At 43.2% G+C, this 20,216-nt stretch overlaps 1 protein-coding gene across 1 annotated transcript in view; it reads right to left on the bottom strand.

Moving 5' to 3' along the window:
* The window catches only part of LOC125467481 (CUE domain-containing protein 2-A), a 64,156-nt gene extending 47,949 nt beyond the window's left edge, over positions 1-16,207 (bottom strand). Inside the window, exons 1-3 of the mRNA XM_059640398.1 lie at positions 16,141-16,207; positions 10,949-11,055; positions 6,624-6,767 (exon numbers count right to left, since the gene is read on the bottom strand). Of these exons, the coding sequence (XP_059496381.1) occupies positions 6,624-6,767; positions 10,949-11,022 (218 nt within the window). The 5' untranslated portion in view covers positions 11,023-11,055; positions 16,141-16,207. The remainder of the gene's footprint in view (positions 1-6,623; positions 6,768-10,948; positions 11,056-16,140) is intronic.
* Between the last annotated feature and the right edge of the window lie 4,009 nt (positions 16,208-20,216).

Below are 20,216 nucleotides of genomic sequence, written 5' to 3'. Positions count from 1 at the left end.
GATAAGTTGGAGAAGTACACCCAAAGGAAGGGTTGTTTATAGTTCAATAACTTATCAAAAGATGCATCCAGAAAGGTCATTTACATTTGAATGTCTGTCAAGATTTGGCAGGGTTCTGGCAGAAATGGTATTGAAGGTGTCCATACATTCTATGCTAGTTCTTTGAGGAGGCCACGAGGCAGGTTGATGAGGGTTGAGCAGTGGATATGGTATACATGGGCTTCAGCAAGGCATTTGATAAGGTTCCCCACGGCAGGCTCATTCATAAAGTCAGGAGGCCTGGGATACCGGGTGATTTGGCTGTCTGGATTCAGAATTGGTTGGCTGACAGGAGGCAGAGAGTGGTTGTAGATGGCAAGTATTCCGCCTGAAGGTCAGTGCTGAGTGGTATCCCGCAGGGCTTTGTTCTTGGGCCTTTGCTGTAGTTTTTATAAATGACTTGGATGAGAAGGTTGAGGGGTGGGTTAGTATGTTTGCTGATGACACAAAGGTTGAAGGTGCCGTTGATAGTATTGAGGGCTATTGCAGGCTTCACCGAGACACTGACAGTATGCAGAGCTGGGCTGAGAAATGGCAGATGGAGTTCAACCCGGATAAATGCACCGTGATGCATTTTGGAAGGTTGAACTTAAATGCTGAATATAGCATTAAAGGCAGGATTCTCGGCAGTGTGGAGGAACAGCGGGATCTTGGTGTTCAAGTGCCTAGCTCCCTCAAAGTTGCCACCCAAGTGGATAAGGTTGTTAAGAATGCATATGGTGTTTTGGCTTTCATTAACAGGGGGACCGAGTTTAAGAGCCACGAGGTTATGCTGCAGCTCTACAAAACCCTGGTGAGACCACACTTGGAATATTGTGTCCAGTTCTGGTCACCCTATTATAGAAAAGATGTGGAGGCTTTGGAGAGGGTACAAAGGAGGTTTACCAGGATGCTGCCTGGACTGGAGGGCTTGTCTTACGAGGAGAGGTTGCCTGAGCTCGGACTTTTCTCTCTGGAGAGAAGGAGAAAGAGAGGTAACCAGATCGAGGTGTACAAGGTAATGAGAGGCATGGATAGAGTTGATACCCAGAGACTTTTTCCCAGGGCAGGATTGACTGCCACGAGGGGTCATAGTTTTAAGGTGTTATGAGGAAGGTATAGAGGAGACATCAGAGGGAGTTTCTTCACCCAGAGGCAAGAGAGTTGTGAGCGCATGGAATACTTTGCCAGTGGTAGTTGTGGAAGCAGAGTCATTAGTGACATTTAAGCGACTGCTGGACATGCACATGGACAGCAGTGAATTGAGGGGAATGTAGGTTAGGTTATTTTATTTTTGGATTAGGATTATTCCACGGCACAACATCGTGGGCCGAAGGGCCTGTACTGTGCTGTACTTTTCTATGTTCTATGTTCTATGTTCATGTACTCTGACCACACACTATTCTGACTTGTGGCTCTATTAAAATCCTGTAACTCTCTTCCTAACAACAGTGTGTATAAATAGAACACTTGCACACCCCCCCACCTGTCCACAATTCAATACCTTGTGCATGGCAATAAGGGATGGGCATTAAATGCCATCGTGCCAGCACTACCTACATTCTGTGAACCAATATAGTCCTCAAACTCCCAAAACCCCGTTCTGATTTAAATCAGGGGAGGCGATGGCCTAGTGATATTATCACTAGACTATTCATCCAAAAACTCATACAATGCCTTGGGGACTGGATTCAAATCCCAACACAGCAGACAGCGGAAATTGAATTTAGTTTCAAAAATGAATCTGCATTTAAGATTTTATTGTAGATTGACAGAAAACACTCATCTGGTTCACTAATGCCCTTTGGGAAAGGAACATCCTTATCTGATCTGGCCTGTGGCTCCAGACCCACAACAGTGTGGTTGATTCTTGGGCAGTTAGGGAATGGGCAATAAATGTTAGCCTAGCCAGCAATGCCCACATTCTGTAAATTAATGAAAAAAAAGAAAAATATGGTGCCCATCAATATCGTCTGTAAGCTGTGCATATGTGCAACTACTCCACAGTTCTGCATGTGGCATTACTCTGGAAGTCAGCACTGCGCCTGCGAAGACAGTAAGATGATTAGAGGAATGATGGTGTCCATGTGTGCAAAACAAAAAGTTGCCATGCATCCACGTCAGGTCTGAAAACATTAATGTGTTATGCACCATGGGATGTGGATATCATCAGCATTTTATTGCCCTTGAGGGGTATGCTGAACCTCATTCTTGGACCTCTGCAGTGGTAAAGGGACACACCATGCTGTTAACAATGGATTTCCAGGATTATGGCAACACTGAACAAATAGTGATATATTTCCAAGTCAGTACAGAGTGTGGCTTGTTTGGATCTTGCAGCTGGTGACATCCCTATGTATCTGCTGCCCTTGTTCTTCTAGATTGTAGTGGTCATGTGTTCTGAAGACACTGCCTGAAGAACCTTGGTGAATTTCTGCAGTGCATCTTGTAGATGGTACACATTGCTGCAACTGAGTATCAGACACTAAGAAAATGAACATTGGTGGATGTGGAATTAAATCGGGTGGGCTGCTTTCTCCTGGGTGGAATGAAGCTTGTTGAGTGTTGCTGGAGCTATATTCATCCAGGCAAGTGGGGGACATTCCATCACACTCCTGACTTGTACTTTGTAGATGTTGGACAGCTTGAGTCGTCAGGAGGTGAGAGTTACTCACTACAGGATTCCTAGTCTCTGATCTGTGCTTATAGCCTCAGTATTCATATCTATTCCAGTTCAGTTTCTGGTCAATAGTAACCCCAAGAATACTGCAGATACAGGAATGTTAATGCTATTGACTGTTAAGGGGTGACGGTTAGGTTCTTTCTTCTCAAAGGAGGCATTGTCTTGAACATTGGTGTGAAACGTTACTTGCCAATTGTCATTTCAAACCTGGATATCATCCAGTTCTTGCTCCTTTGATCATGGACTGCTTCAGTCTTTGAATTGCAAATGGCGCTGAAGGTTGTGCAATCATCACTGAATATCTCCATTTCTGACCTTATGAAGAAGGCAAGGTCATTAATGAGTGGCCGAAGTTGATTGTCCCCAAGACACTACCCTGAGGAACTCCTGCACAGATGCTGTGGAGCTGAGATGACAGACCTCCAACAATCACGGCCATCTTTCTCTGCCACGTATGATTCAAATCAACGTAGAATTTCCACTGACTCAAGGTTTCCTAGGGCTGCACGATGCCATTCGTTTGATGTCAAGGGCACCTACTCTCACCTCATCTTTGACTTTCAGCTCTTTTGTCCATGTTCTAACCAAGGCTGGAATAAGGATAGGGGCTGAGCAGTCCTGGCAGAACCCAAACTGAGCATCAATGCACAGGTTATTGCTAAGTAAGTATTACTTGTTAGCACAATTGATGACATCTTCCATCACTTGGTTGATAGTAGAGAATAGACTGGTGATAATTGGCTGGATTGTATTTATGCTGCTTTGCGCGTATAGGACCTAGCTGAGCAATTTTCTACATTGCGGGGAAGCTGTAGGTGTTGATGTACTGTCACAATTTGCCTTGGAACGTGGCTCATTTGGAACACAAGTCTTTACTACTATTGCCAGAATGAGGTCAAGGCCCAGAACATCCATAGTAACTTCAGCTATCTACAGTCAGACAGCTGTACAGTACAGACACAGACCCTTTGGTCTAACTGGTCCATGGTGACCAGATAGCCTAAATTAATCTAGTCCCATGTGTCAGTATTTGACCCATATCCCTATAAACCCTTCCTATTTGTATACCCATCCAGATGCCTTTTAAATGTAGTGATTGTACCAGCCTCCAACACTTCCACTGGCAGCTTGGTCCATACACATCTCTTCCTCTGTGTGAAAAAACAGCCCCTTCAGTCCCTTTTATATCTTTCCCCTCTCACCTTAAACCTATGCCCTTAGTTTGGGACTGTACCACCCTGGGGAAAAGACCTTGCCAATCACCCTATCCACACCCCTCTTGATTTTATAAATATCTGTAAAGGTCACTCAGTCTCCAACTGGGGAAACTAGCCCCAGCCTATTCAGCCTTTCACTACAGCTCCAACCCTGGCAACATCTTTGTAAATCTTTTCTGCACCCTTTCAAGTTTCACAACATCCTTCCCAATGCAGCGAGACCGGAATTGTAGGCAGTATTCTAAAAGTGGTCTAACCAATGTCCTGTACAGCCACAACATAACCTCCCAATTCCTACACTCAATTCACTGGTCTATAAAAGCAAGCATACCAAACACCTTCTTCACTATCCTGTCTACCTGGGACTGCACTTTCAAGGAACTATGAACCTGCACTCTAAGGTGTCTTTGTTCAGCCACACACCCCAAAACTTTACCATTAACTGTTTAAATCCCGCCCTGATTTGCCTTTCCAAAAATGCAGCATCTGATTTATCTAAATCAATCTCCATCTGCCACTCCTTGGTCCATTGGCCCATCTGATCAAGATCCTGTTGTGCTCTGAGATCACCTTCTTCGCTGTCCGTTACCCCTCTAATTTCAGTGTCGTCTGAAAACTTACTAACCTCTTGTGTTCATATCCAAATCGTTCATATAAACGATGAAAAGCAGTGAACCCAGTACCAATCCTTGCAACACACTCCTGATGGAGTGAATTGAATTGGCTGAAGACTGATATCTGTGATGTTGGGGACCTCTGGAGGAGATCAATATGGATCATCCACTTGGCATGTTTGGCAAAGATGGTTACAAATGCTTCAGCCTTATCTTTTGCACTGACATGCTGGGTTCTCCCATCATACAGGATAGGGTATTTGTGAAGCCTTCTTCTCTAGTGTGTTGTTTAATTGTCCACCACCATTAGCAATTGGTTGTAGCAGGACTACAGAGCTTAGATCTCATCCGCTGGTTGTGAAACCACTTATCTGCATCATCTCACTTAGCTCACTTTACTGCTTATCTCACATTTCTGCAAGATGGTGGTGGAGTACGCTCATCCACTCCTCCTTTCCATTTCTTCTCTTTAGTTTTACTTGCTGTTAAGTTTGTTTTCTATTAACCTATCATCTGGAGACAGGCAGCAGCAGCATCGGGCTCACTGAATTTGGTTAGATGTCTAGTGCGAGGCTGTGGCCAGAGGCCTGACCTGGAACTCTTGCCGAGTTCCTGATGCCTGGTGTGCAGACCAAGGCCCGGCGCAGATGGTGTCTGGGTCAGGGCTTTGGCGGTCTGGTCTGTGGCATTGGCTGAAGCCTGGATTGGGACTTTGGTGGTCTGAGATCCCAGCAGTGAGCCCAATACAGCAATGGAGGCTCCCCTCAACATCTGTAGCAATGATGAGAGCAGGGGAGATTGAGCCAGCTCAGAAGACGTGTGCCAAAGAGGAGGAGATCAAGCCCTTACAGGAAGTCCAGTTCCAGCATGGCTAAGCACTTAAGCAAGACTCCATTGGTTTAACTTTTAGCTTTACTACTTTATTTTCAATTAAGTACTAAGGACGACTGTAATGTTTAACTTTTAACTTCATTTTTATAAATATACTAAGAGTGACAGTAATATTTAATTTTTAACATTATTCCTCATTTCTTTCTACCTTGTACTTAAGTACTTGTGCCTAAGATGGCACTGTGTGTGGCAACATTAAAAACTTGTCACTGTACTTCTGCACTTGAAGACACGTGACAATAAAGTCAAAAATTTTTTAAAAAGTCTATTTCTCCATCAAACCTCAACCTGACCATTGTGGTTTTATCTTATCCAAGGCTCTCGTGCTAATAAAAATTACTTGCTGCTTGTCTTCAATGCTATGTCTAATAGTACTCCCTGAGTCAGGCAACAGTACAGACCTTCTTAATGCTTCCCTGACTGCTCAGTGGATAAAGACACTATCTTCTGGTGCTGAGGCAAATGTAACAGAAGACCAAAACAGTATAATCCCCATTTAAATTGTTCTCACCCAACAACAATGGAGGGCAAAAATCAATGTGCAACTCTCTGCAATATTACATGGTGGCCATCAGAAACTGCACATTAGAAGAGAATAAGTTGCCAATTCATACCGGCAACATGAAGAATGGCCACTTACTGAACTGTACTGCCCAGAAAGACAGGAAGATCAACATATATTGTTTTTCATTACATTTCAAAGTACTTTACATCTAATGTGGTATGGGTTAAGTATTAAACATGATACCGAGGAGAAAGCCCCTACTTTTTTTTTATGAAATGAAACTGTGGACCCTTGGTTTTCCTGTGGGTGACAATGGAGCCTCAGATTAAGCTCTCATCTAAAGCTGGCACCTGTGGTAACACAACTGGAGTGTCAGCCTGGATTGATGTTGTCCAAGTCTCTGGTGAGGATCTTGAACCCACAACCTTCTGATTCAGAAGTGACAGCACTAGTCACTCAGCCACAACAATTGCTGAACGGTAATGAGAGAGAGTCTGCATGTTCAAGGGAAGAGAGCTAACTGGAACAAAGCAGAATATTCCATGTCAAAATATTAACATAAATTGTAAATCTGTATTTCCTCAAGTTTTCATATGTTAGACTATACAATTTTGTACTCCATTATTAACAATAGTGGATGTTCTTCGGGATTCAGTACATTATCAAACTACCTGTAAGTGCAAAAAATTGCCCACCTGCTTATCTCTGCGAAGCCTGGGACATAAGCCGCCATCATTTCCACAAACATTTCCACATCAAAGTTCTCTTCGGATGAGTCTGGAGATCCAAGTTCCTCCAGTACACTAGTGATATAGGAGAGAATCACCTCATCCATCACACTACAGGGAGAACAAAATCATCAATGTGACTGTCCCATCTCAACAGACAGAGTTTCAATATACAGTGTCAATCATGGAACATGCAAATGAGTTTCTGGTAGCCCTACTGTATTGTTTCACAACTCCATTTCTACCAGGCTATCGCAACACTTTTGGCTTGACTGTTTTGCAATTGTTTTACTGAAATATAGTACTACTGTATGATTGTATGTGTATTAGATGCCAACTTGATTCTGCTTAAATGTGGAGTTTAAAAAAATAACAATCAATAGCTGGTTTTAAAAAAGTCATTGGGTGCAAAATATTAACTTTGTTTCCCTCTCCACAGATGCAGCCAGACCTGCTGAATTTTTCCACCACTCTGTACTTCAGAATTCTGGCATCCACAGTATTTTGCTTTTACACAAAACAAATAACCTGATTAGTTATGTTGATGTATGGAACTTTAATTTATGGAAATTGTTGCCACATTGCTAACATTAGAACACTTCAGAGCTACTTAATTTGCTCTAAAATTTTTGGGTCACAAATTAGGCAATGTCAAAACATGCCAGAAAGCACTCATCAGGTTGGATAGAGAAACGGAATTAAGATTTTCAATTAGCAGCACGGTGGCTCAGTAGTTAGCCCTGCTGTCACAGTAGTTAACCCTGCTGTCACACAATACCAGGGACCCAGTTTTGATTCCTGCCTCGAATGACTTTCTGTGTCGAGTTTACACATTCTCCCCGTGTCTGTGTGGGTCTCTTCCAGTTGCTTCAGTTTCCTCCCACAGTCCAAAGATATGCAAGTTAGGTGGATTGGCTGTGCTAAATTGCCTGTACAGTCAGGGATGTGCAGATTAGGTGGGTTACAGGGAAAAGGGTAGGGGAACATGTCTGGGTGGGTGCTCTTTGGCAGATTAGTGTGGACTTGTTGGGCTGAAGGGCCTATTTCCACACTGTACAGACTTTATAGTGATAGTCAAGTTTTCTTCAAGACACCCTTTTGCTGTCTTCCTCTTTGAGGCATGTCCATCCAATTGTTCTGCTTGTTCCTGGTGATTGCACAGAGGGCTCATTTGGTCGAAACCACTTCCATAGTCAACAGGTTTGTTATGTCCTTTTTCATTTTCCACTTGAGTCTATGAATGCTCACTCCCTACTGAGATGTTTCTGAGCTCCAACGACTTATCAAGATTTGTATTCTATTCCCAGAGTTACTGTCCCTGCTCTTTCCCTGGGGATTTGTCTGCAATCGCTGTGTCTTAACCTGAAGGCTGTGCCTCTAGTTCCTCTGCTCCCTTCCTGTGAGGTGCCTGTGTCTTCCTTTCCTTGCTGGAGATTTTTCTGATGCTCCATGTGGTCCAAATCTCCCATTTTCCAGCACCCTCCTGAAGACAATGCCCAGGTCACAATCAATCATTCTCCTCTGAGCTGTTTTGTACTGTATTTAACTGCATTCTGTTGTCGTATCCCAGATGTCGATTTCTGACAATCCATTCAAAATTGGAGAACAATTCAGCAGAGATTTATCCTGACCTCACCCACAGTCCATTTTAAAAACAACTCTGCATCCTAATCCCAAGATCACTGTTACACAGTAGGGAGCATCTCTGCCTCTAAGCCAAAAGCTATGGATTCACGTGTCAGTCTGGAGCATGACGGCCAAATGTGTATTCATAACATGGCTAAGTAGGTTGAGTAACAATCCACAAATCCTTTAAAACATGCCAATAGTAGGTGGTAAGCGACAGGCGAGACAGAGACACTCCAGGTCAGCCATGTTTTATGGAGAAAGTGTTGGAACCTCACCTCTACCAACAATATCCCCAGACTAACACAGAGAAGGTACATGTCACAGCAACTCAGACTCCAAGGGAACTGCCACTGCCATACCATTTACTGTTTAACTAAAGCAATTAGCTCGATCAACAGATGCTAACCTTCAACAGATCACACAGTTGAAGCGACTATTTTTCACACGGGTTAGTTAGAACTGCCAATGCTGGAGTCAGGGACAACAGAGTGTGGAGCTGGAGGAACACAGCAGGCCAGGCAGCAAAGGAGCAGGAAAGTTGCCATTTTGGGTCAGGACCCTTCTTCAGAAATGGGGGAGGGGGATGGGATCTCAGAAATAAAGAGAGAGGAGGGGTGGGGCTGAGGAAGGTTGGTGGGATGGTGATCGGTGAGTGCAGTTTTGGAGTGGTGGGGACTGGGAGGAGCGGATAGGTGGGAGAGAAATTGGACAGGTTGTGTCAGGTCAAGGAGGCGGGGATAAGACGGAGGGTTGATCATGGGATGAGGCCAGGGGTGGGGAGATCTTGAAACTGGTAAAATCCATGTTTAGGCCATTGGGCTGTAGGGTCCCGAGGTGGAATAAGACACCGGAGGCGGCCCAGGATGGGACATGTCACCCAGGGAGGGTGGGGGTGGGGGTGGGGGTGGGGGTGGGGGGTGTGGTTTGAAATAGTTTGTGACCAGAATGTGTTATCATTTGTCACGAAGACTGCAGGTGCTCTACAAACACTCTCCGAACCTCCGTTTGGTCTCAATGACATAGAGAAAGCCACGTTGGCAGCAGCGGATGCAATGGATCACAACGAAGGATGAGTAGGTGAACCTCTGTCTGATGTGAAAGGTTTGTTTGCTGAGTATCCAACGTAACATTGTCTGCCACTTCTGTCACCTACAATCCAAGCCCACAACCAAAGACATACTTCCCTCCCACTTCTACCTGCCTTTCGTAGGGACTGTTTTTCCGAGGATGATGACTTCAGCTTGTATAAGGGGGCATAGCTACAAATTGAGGAGTGATAGATTTAAGACAGATGTCAGAGGCAAGTTCTTTACTCGGAGAGTGGTAAGGACGTGGAACGCCCTGCCTACCAATGTAGTTTAACTCAGCCCCATTAGGGGCATTGAAACAGTCCTTGGATAAGCATATGGATGATGATGGGATAGTGTCGGGGGAGGGGCTTAGAGTAGTTCACAGGTCGGCACAACATCGAGGGCCGAAGGGCCTGTTCTGCACCGTGTTGTTCCATGTTCCCTGCAACCGCAGCAAGTGCTACACCTGCCCCTACACCACCTTCCTCACCTCCATTTAAGAGGTCCAGGAAGAAGAGGGTGGTATCAGAGATGGTCCATGTGAAATTGAGGTTGGATGAAAGTTGTTAATAAAGTTGATGAACTGCTCAAGCTCCTTTCTGAGAGCACATGGCAGCGCCGATACAGTCATCAGTGTAGCAGCGGAAGATGGGCTATTCCATGTATCCTATGAAGAGGCAGGCATAGCGTGGGCCCATGTGGGTTCCCATGGTCACCCTCTTGTCTGTAGGACGTGGGAGGAGTTAAAGCAGAGGGCTTTTAGGCCATCTGCGTGGGGAATGCAAGTATATAGGAATTGGATGTCCATAGTGAATATGAGGTGTTGAGGGCTGGGGAATTGGAGGAGGTGAAGGGTGTGGGTGGTGTCCTGGACTTAGCAGGGAGTTCCTGGGCCAGGGAGGAGAAAACAGAATCAAGGTAAGCAGAGATGAGTTCAGTGGGGCAGGAGCAGGCTGAGACAATGTGTTGGCCGGAACAGTCAGGTTCATGGATTTGGGGAAGGAGATAGAAATGGGCAGTGCAGGGTTGGGGAACGATGAAAGTTGGAGGTTGTGGGCAGAAGATCACCTGAGGTTGTAAATGGTTTGAGAGATGATGTTTCAGTGGTCATGATCAAGGGGGCAGTAGGAGAAGGTGTCAGAGTTGGCACCTGGCCTCGTCTACGTAAAGCTCAGTGCACTAGGGTGTTCAGTTTTGATTCAGAGTTCACACACTGACATCACCGCTTCAACCTAGAGAGGAAGGTTTAAGCACATACATCAAGTTGGCATGTTAGGGGAGTATTGATGATCGCCAAGGGTGTGATGGTTACTGTGAAATATTAAACCATGGGTCCTATTAAATGGATGTAAAATAGAAAGGCTTAGCATATTTTGAAGAGCAGGGGAGTAACTTTGATGCCCTGGCCATTTAAAAAACAGATCATCTTGTCAACCTCCTTATTGTTTCTGTGATCTTACTGTGTAATTTGATTGTTGTATGCATCTAAACAGTAACTCTATTTCAGAGTACTTCATTGGCTGCCAATTAGTTTTGGTAACTAAAGCAGTGAAAGGTGCAATATAAGTGCAAGATGCTTCCTTTTCCACCCACCTGAGATCAGCATCCGGGATGTGCAGTTGAATAAACTGGGCCAGCGCATCCTGGATAATTTTCTCCAATGCCATGGTAGCAACACTTCATCGATAACAAGGTCCCGCCTGTAGACAAAAGGCATTTGAATGATTTTACACCATAATGGTAAAGACAGCCTTTGCTTCATCTTATAGAAGGATTTCCAATTTTAATGTTTGCTCCCATCTCAAGAGTCGTTTTCTTCTCCTGACTTTGCCATTCACTGCTGGCCCAAATGGATGGCACACTGCATCTGGTTAATTTGGAGAAGGATTAGATTCCAATCTGTGTTTAATTTTGGGGTGGGGAAGGGGTTTGTTGTGAGAAAGAAATAGCTGGAACATAGAATCACTAAGACCTTTGTAACATTCCATCCTTCAGCTCAATTGGCTGGATCCCTTATCTGTATTTTATTCAGGGCTGCCCGATAAGCCAACCCAATTTGCCCTCTATAATCCAGGGGCCAAATAAAACTCTGCTGTCCCTAATCCTACCTTATGTTGACTTCTGTCAAACCAGTATCCCAGCATTTAACACTGCATTAATTCCAAGTTAAGCGAAGTCTTGATTTTAAAATTCTCAGTCTTGTTTTCAAATCCCATCATGACATTTGACCCTCCCCACAACCCAATCAATCTCTGTTATTGCCAGCTCCACAAGTTGTTGTGTCAAATCACTCTAAACACCCACAATGCACATTTAAAAGAAGTCAAGCTTAGGGTCAGCCCTCATTTAATCTAACTTCTGTATTGCTTTGAAGCTCCACATCCAAATAACATTAAAGGAAGGAATTTATTTTAGGATAGGGGTTTGTCAATCATCGTTATGTTAGAAAATGCTAGAAGGCTGGGATCTCAACATGGAAGAGCCATGGAGAGTTTGCAGGTCCAGGTATTGACAGGAGGGAGAACAGAGCTGTTGTACACATTTCACTTTAAGACATTGTGTTGCCATGGGTGAACATATATCCCGGGCTGTCCATCCAAGAGTTTGGGGTGAATTAAAGTTTTGCTTCTTCAATTATCTGCCTGAAAGCAAGTCCAAACAATGGTTCAGAGATAGTAGGAACTGCAGATGCTGGAGAATCTGAGATAAGGTGTAAAGCTAGATGAACACAGCAGGCCAAGCAGCAGAGGAGCAGGAAGGCTGACATTTTGGGCCTAGACCTTTCTTCAGAAACAATGGTTCCATGACTTCCACCACTGGGTGGACAAGGAGGCCGGTCCTGAATTCACCCCTGACAGAACAGGGATCAAACACCCTGCATTTGGCACCAACCTGATCCACACCACCCTCCAGCCAACTGAATTTCCCTAAAAAGTCCAAAATACTATGGCAATGTATACTTCTACATGCATGTTGTATTCCAAATAGTGTAATGAAACTATCAACATGGTCGTCCAGATTGCCACCCTGTTCTTACCATCTGTAACTGGCATATGTTGGAAAGAATTGCAAGTTGGTAATCAATCTCTTTGGCCACATTATGAGCTCATCTTCCATGGCCATTGAGGCCTGATGTCAGATTCTGGCTCAGATGCAAGGATGCTCACCATTGCAGCACTAAACCGCCTTATATGAGGTTAAGTAGTACTAACTGATCTCTCAAGCCTTTTCTGTGATAAATAACGCTGGTTTTCTACTATTGTTTCATTCTTGGGCTTCTCCATTCCTAAATAATTTCCCATATTTTTCTCATCAGCTGTTTCCAAATCTTTTCTTTATGTCTCCTGGCTTCTCATTTGTACAAAATGTTGTATCATTACTCCTTGGATGACCAGCTGGAAGCCAGTGCAATGACACTCAATGGTGATGGAAACCAGGAGGAAAGAACTGGGCTTCTCTGTCTCACCCAACAGCTGCTCCTGCAACATGGTCAGCTGGCAACTAAAAGGAACACCCCATTTTCATTCAATTTGCAGCTTGGAGAAAAATGAGGGCGTGAAGGTAAGCCTGAGAAGGAGGGACATGTATAGGAGGATGGAGAACTGAAGCTTAAAAGGGACCATTGCCAGGAGAAATCAAAGAGAGTTCATTTGAAGTGTTGATTTATGTTGAAAAATATTTTTCTCAAAATGCAGAACTTTGATTTTTTTTTCAATGAATCAAATTAATTGGATTAAAATCTTAAACCAGCTACTCAATGCATAGATTCTATTCTGTTCCAGATTCATTCGTTGCATTGGACTTTTCACAAGAAAATTAAGAGACCGGGGGAGTATTCATGTATCTGGTTGGTCCTCAGTAACCACTTACTGGGGTCATTCATTACCTGCCACACCAAACAGATTGTTGGAATTACACATATAAAGACCCAAGTTTCCTTTTATAAATCATATCTACAATTAACAATATTTCCATGTCACTGCAATCCCGCTCATCTCTTTGAGGCTTTGTCCGCTCAATGCAGAATATGTGGCTTTCTCACCTACTGTCTCTAAGATTTCAAAATTTGTTGGACCAAGTTTGGCTCAGTTGGTAGCACCCTTGCTGCTGAATCACAATGTTCAGGGTACAAACTGCACCCTAGGGCTTGAGAACAAAAATTAAGGCTGTCACCCCAGTGCTGAAGTGAGGAAGTTTTGCAGAACTGAGGACGTGCTGCACTGCTGGAGCTGTCATCTGTGGCTGTGATGTCAAATCAAAGCTCAACCTACTTGCTTGAGCGGATGTAACAGCTCCCTTAATAATGCTTCAAAGAAGAGTGGCGCAGTAATATCCCAGACCAACATTTATCCTTCAAATCAATATCACAATAATTAAGAGATTATCCAAACATTATTCATGAGAGCTTGCTGTGTGAAAACACAGCAAGTTAAGTTATAGCCAATATAGCACAGAAGTTATAGCCAATTTCATTGGCTATAAGGTACTTTGAGACATATCGACATAAGTCTTTTTTTTGGCTTTACATAAAATTTCTCCTGAGAATTCTCCGCTAGATTTTCTATGTAATGGAACACAGGATGAAGGATCAGTTTTGCTTTTGTTTTGGTGATGAACGGGATACTAAATCACACCTTGACAGCTCATACAGCAGCAATGTTCCACGGTTAGAGAAGGAATATCAATTGTGTTAAACACTGCCTCTTAATAACAGACATGTTCAGCCCCACGCTGTGCTTATGAATTTTGTTTGCACATTCAACTCTATAAAGTAAAATACAGCTTAATTTTACAAAATTACCCTCACCAGAATAAGATCATTATATCCATTGTACCTTAAGTGTTGTCCAACTATTCCAATTCCCTGGCCCAACAAATATTTCCCTTTTGAGTAACTTGTAAGACCATAAGACATTGGAGCAGAAATTAGGCCATTTGGCCCATCAGGTCTGCTCTGCCATTCAATCATGGCTGATAAGTTCCTCAGCCCCATTCTTCTGCTTTCTCCCTGTAACCCTTGATAATCAATGGCCGATCTATCTCAGTCCTAAATGTATTCAATGACCTGTCCTCCTGTGGCAGTGAATTTCATAGATTCATCACTCTCTGGCTGAAGATGTTTCTCCTTATCTCTGTTCTAAAAGGCCCATTTACTCTAAGGCTGTTCCCTTAGGTCCTAGACACTCCTACCAATGGAAGCATCTTCCCAACATCCACTTTGTCCAGGTCATTCAGTATTCTGAAAGTTTCAACTGGATTCCCCCTCATCCTTCTAAGCTTCAATGAGTATAGTTTCAGAGTCCTCAAACATTCCTCATGTTAAGCTTTCCATTCCTGGGACTATTCTCGTGAACTTCCTTGGAACCTGCTCCAGAGCCACTACATCCTTCCTGAGATATGGGGCCCAAAACTGCACACAATACTCCACATGTGGCCTGACCAGAGCCGTATAAGGCCTCAGTAGTGTATCCGTTTTTATATTCAAGTCCTCAAAATTACTGCCAACATTGCATTTGCCTTCCTGACTACTGACTCAATCTGCAAGTTTATCTTGAGAGAATCCTGGACTAGAACTCCCAAGTCTGTTTGCACTTCAGACTTCTGAATTTTTCTCCCATTTAGAAAACAGTCCATGCTCCTATTTTTCCACAAAGTGCATGACCTCACACTTTCCCACGGTGTACTCCATCTGCCACTTCTTTGCCCAGTTTCCAAACCTGTCCAAGTACTTCTGCAGCCTCACCACCTCCTCAATATTACCTGTCCCTCCACCTATCTTTGTATCATCTGCAAACTTCGCCAGAATGTCCACAGTTCCTCCATCTAGATCATTAATGTATAAAGTGAAAAGTTGTGGTCCTAGGACTGGCCCTTGCAGAACATTTGTCACTAGCTGCCATCCTAAGAAAGACCCCTTTATCTAAAATTCAAACAATGCTTTCCACCACAACTCTTAACATTTAATATCTCTTCAGTTCCCCCACTGACTTTTTTTTAAACAACCAAGCTGCTAGGAGAATGCAGACTGTCGCTGACATTGAGAAGTTGCTCTGTTATAGGCGACTGTGCATGGAGTAGGTGGTCACTAGTATTCCAAACGTGTTCTCCTGTCCAGAACACTGCCTGCCATTCTCCTTCCACACCATCGCCATTACCCCTCGGGCTTCTCACATGGGGCATCCACACTCAATTCCGATGTTGGACGAAAGCAGGGCTTGAAAACCTTAATCCTTTCTCTCACTATCTCTCTTCCCCAAATACCAAAGACCCTCTCCATTTTGAGACACGTGAGCTCCAGCCCAAACGAAACAAAGTGAGGTGCTGAACAGAATTCAAACTACACTTCAGCACGGCACTGAGGATGCACTGTGTTTTCAGGGGTACCATCTTTCAGATAAAGCCAAGCCCCCTCTGCCCTCTCAGGTAGAGCTGCTCTACTCTAAAGCAGAGCAGTAAAACACTCACTGGGGTCCTCGACTCATATTAGTCCCTCACCCAACATCACATTATTGTTGGTGGGGTCCTTCCTACAATACAATAACTTCGACGCTTCAAAAGCAATTAATTGGCTGCGAAGAGTTATGGCTCACCCTGTGGAAGTCAAAGGCGCTACAGAAATGCAAGTCTGCCTTTACAGCAATAGCTGGTAGAGGTGCATTCTGGAGGATACACACAGCCGCCAAATCAGAGAAACCATCTCTCTCTCCCTCCCCCCGCGAACACAGAACGGAAAACCCACTTTCATCGCTTAGAGCTTCAAGCCCCCGTTTCTCACCTACACCAACCATTCAATTTCCGACCGTTACCGGAGCCCGCGGCTGCGAGGTACTGGCCAAAGCCCCGAGCTCTGACCACGCCCCCGGGCACTGACCCTGCCCCGACAAGACCCCGCCCTCAAGCTCTGACCACGCCCCACGAGCTCAGACTCCGCCCGCTGCCGCCGAGGTGACGTTCTGGAAACGTCTTTGACGGTTTGAGTCGTCGCTGTTAAAGCATTGCAATAACAGAATCGTGGAAAATGCTGAAAATAGACACCCGGTCTCTGAGTATCCATAAATAGAAGTATTTGTTACTTAGACCTGAGTCCTTGTGCAATAACATCAGGAAAAGCACTTTCTCACACCAAACGAAGGAGGATCATTCTCCCCCAAAAAACCTGGAACTTCAGGGAATGAAAATATTGAAGAGGCGTTCAGACCGTATTGGTAACAAGTGTATGGATAATTTCAATTTAAAAAATGGAAATTTATGGCACAAAATAAAGCTATTTGGCTGTGGAAGAGCTATTTGTAATTATATGTTCTAGCTTTTGGCTCGTGCCTTACTTTTCAACTACAGTTCTGCCTTTCCCTGAAATTCGAACTCAGTAGAGTTTGCACATTCTTCCCTTGTCTGTGTGCCTGTGCTCCGGTTTCCTCCCACAGTCCAAAGATGTGCAGGTTCGGTGGATTGGTCGTGCTAAATTGCCCTTAGTGCTCAGAGGTGTGTAGATTAGGTGGATTATAGGGGATGGGTCGGTGTTACTTGTTGGGCCGAAGGGCCTGTTTCCACACTGAAGGCATTCTATGATCAAACAGAAAGTGCTGGAAAAGCTCAGCAACTATGGAGAGAGAAACAGTTAACGTTTCGGGTGCGAGCTGTGATTGGAGGTGGGGCCATATTAACTCTGCAACACTAGTGGCACTTGATGTGATCTACACATTGGTCACCAATACCTTCTAAATTCAAGTTGAATATTTTCTGATTTTTAATTTCAGTAGTTAAAATTATGCCAGGTGTACCACAGGTGATTGATTGATAAGAGCATCAACTTTTATACCCTCACTTAGCCAAAACAATTCAAATCAGTTGGCATATTCCACCACAATGGCACACAGATCAGTGTTATCTCAGTCTGCTGCACTTTTGCTTCTGAATCAAAACATTGTGCATTCAGTCTTCCATTGGCAAACAAATAGTAAAATTGTGGTTTAAGGAGAAGTAGGATCGAATAGGGGGAAAGGGGTTTTAGACATGGAAGCAGAAGACTTGGCTGAGAAGTTAACTGAATACTTTGCGAAAATTTTTACCAAAGATGGAGATACTACCCAGGCCATGTTGACACAATCGCTACAAGTGTCTAAATTACTAAGAAAGAAGTCTTGGAGAGGTGGTATGTACTTAAAGTTGACAAGGCACTGAAACTGAAGAAGATGCATCCAAAAATTTTGCAGAAAGTGAGAATGAAAATGACAAGGCACTGGCCATAATCTTTCAATCTTGCCAAGAGTTGGGGTAGGTGCCAGAAGACAGGAAATTGCAAATATTACAGCTTTATTCAAGAAAGGTTGTAAGGATAAGCCCAGACAATATAGACCAGTATTGACAACCTCACTGGTGGAGAACCTTCCAGAGGCAATTACTTGGGGTAAAATTAGTAGTTATGTGGAAAAATGTAGGTTGAGTAGGAAGAGTCAGTTTAGATTTTTAAAGGGGAAAGTATGTTTAACTTACTGAAGGTTTTTAAAGACCCACACAATATTCTGGGGACCAGGGTTCAAATCACACCAAAGCAGATATTGAAATTTGAGTTCAATTTTTAAAAATCTGGAGTTAAAAGTCTAATGATGACCATGAAACCATTGTTGATTGTAAAACACATCCCTCTGGTTAACTCATGCTGCAAGCCTAGATGTGACTTCAGACCCACAATAATGAGATTGACTCCTAACTGTGCTCTGAAACGACCTAGCAAGCCACTTAATTCTACAGCAAGTAGGGATGGGCAATAATTGCTTGCCCAGCCTGTGACACCCACATCCCATGTCTGAATAACAATCAAAGTAAACTTTTTTCAACATGTAGGATTGCCACTTATATGAAAGTAGAGAGATGCCAGCAATGTGCAAATATAAGAATCTTTAGGGAGAGCAAAATGCAAAGTTTTGGATATCTCCGACTCAAAATCTCTGTGTTCCTTCGTTTGTGCTTATGCCTTTAGGCATTTTGCTTCCCACAGAAATAATCCTGAGAAGCTGAATGGCATTTTTTCTTAATTATTTCTGTACATTAAGGCTAACATTATTTGGTGCTTAGACTGAAGATATATCTGTTAGGAAAATATGTCAGTGGGCTCTTGCCAAGAATCTTTCAGTTGACGAGGGCAGGGCAGTGATCGAAAAATATTCGGGTTTCCAACAAAGTTATTCAGGATTCATAAAAGAGTTGTTCAGTGGTTTGAAAACTGGATTTTCTATTTTTGCTCATTTAGTAATTCCATTATACCTCCCTTGACAGCGGTGCAATTTGGAGAATTCAAGATTGACATTCACAGAATTCCGGATATTCCAGCATAGAAATTAGTCACTGAAAATATAGAATACAGAATCTGGTGAATGATTTCTCGGATTCTCCACTCTGCCCTCCTGCTGAATGATGTTCTTACCTGGACGTGGAGAATCAGTGACTGTACCTCTGATTGTTTTTCAAAATTAGATACTCAGATTAGTTTAGAGATCTGGGTCTATTTACTATAAACCAGCAGAGACCTAGAGATGATCTACAAAGTTCTATTAAATAATGAAAACCAGGACTGTGTGACAATTGATTTGAAAAATAGATTTGAAAGAGTAGGAGGGATGTCAACTGCACAGAAGTTGGAATAAGTTGGATGTTGGGCATTTCCTTTTCCGCCTGGTATTACAGAGTCTCTGGAATACAGTATACATTGCCAGTTGCTGCAGTGTGTCTTCCATAAGAGTGGGACCTCCAATAATCTTGGGGCAGAGACTAGATCATGTAAAAGAAATGTGGTCTAACAAACGAAGTACAGATATTCATTGAACTCCTGATCTAGTTTTGATTGCTTTATTGGGCCAGAAAGTGATTTTCCAGAATTTATTTCTCCGTTGACCTGGGATACATTGTTCCCTCTCCCAGGAGATCACACATCAAAGAAGGAATAGGAGATAGTTAATCATGTTGCTCCAGATATTACGAGCAGGTTCAGCAAATCAGTTGGTCTTTTTTGTGACTTCATTCTTGTAACAGCTGAACCAAGCATGTTCGCTGGGTAATAATTGAATTATGAATTTTGCTCAGTGTGTTTGGACTTCAAGTTTTTGACAGTTTCAATTTAAAATAATCACCAGTACCAACTTTATGTTTTAAACAGGAAGAACATTTAGTTTATTACACCACTATTTCTGAAAGTTATCAGGAAGGTAAACAGTGCTCAAATTATTAGCTGTTTTACAGATCATGATTAAAAGTAGATGTGAATAAAAGGCATACAGATGAAAATAAGATTGGACTCTAATCATTGAAAGCCTTCTTCACTCTTTGAGATGAAAGGGTTGAAGTCAGAATTAAGCAGCTTTGATGGCTTCAGTAGGTTGGAGGTTTCTCCTAGAAGTGGATTCAGCAGCAAAAACAGAAATTGATGGAGAAACTCAACAGACCAACAACTTTAGGAAGAAAGCAGAGTCCAGTGATCTTTCTTCAGAACTATCTCTCCACAGATGCTGTCAGACCTGCTGAGCTTTTCTGTTTTTGTTTCAAATTTCCAGTATCCACAGCAGGTTCTGCGAGGGACTGAAGTCTCCTTTATTTCACTTACAACACTGCAGATGGTGCCCCTTGATAGCCTAGTTCAGTATAGTAGTCCTTTAGCACATTTGCCTCACTTCATCTTCCTGTTACCCATCTGTGTCACTCTGCTTATGTCTCAGAGTTTTTCTTAAAGATCAACTTAAAATGGTGGCTTACAGCCTGACATCTCACAGCCAAGGAAAAATGGCTGCTTAGTTTAAAATGAGCCTTTGTTTCACCATGCAAAAAGTTAATTATATTGGAATTCTTTGTATGACCTTTCAGTCTCCTA

This window comes from Stegostoma tigrinum, chromosome 37, assembly GCF_030684315.1.
Source record: "Stegostoma tigrinum isolate sSteTig4 chromosome 37, sSteTig4.hap1, whole genome shotgun sequence".
Classification (NCBI taxonomy): Eukaryota; Metazoa; Chordata; class Chondrichthyes; order Orectolobiformes; family Stegostomatidae; genus Stegostoma; species Stegostoma tigrinum.
This window is presented reverse-complemented; position numbering and strand designations above follow the sequence as displayed.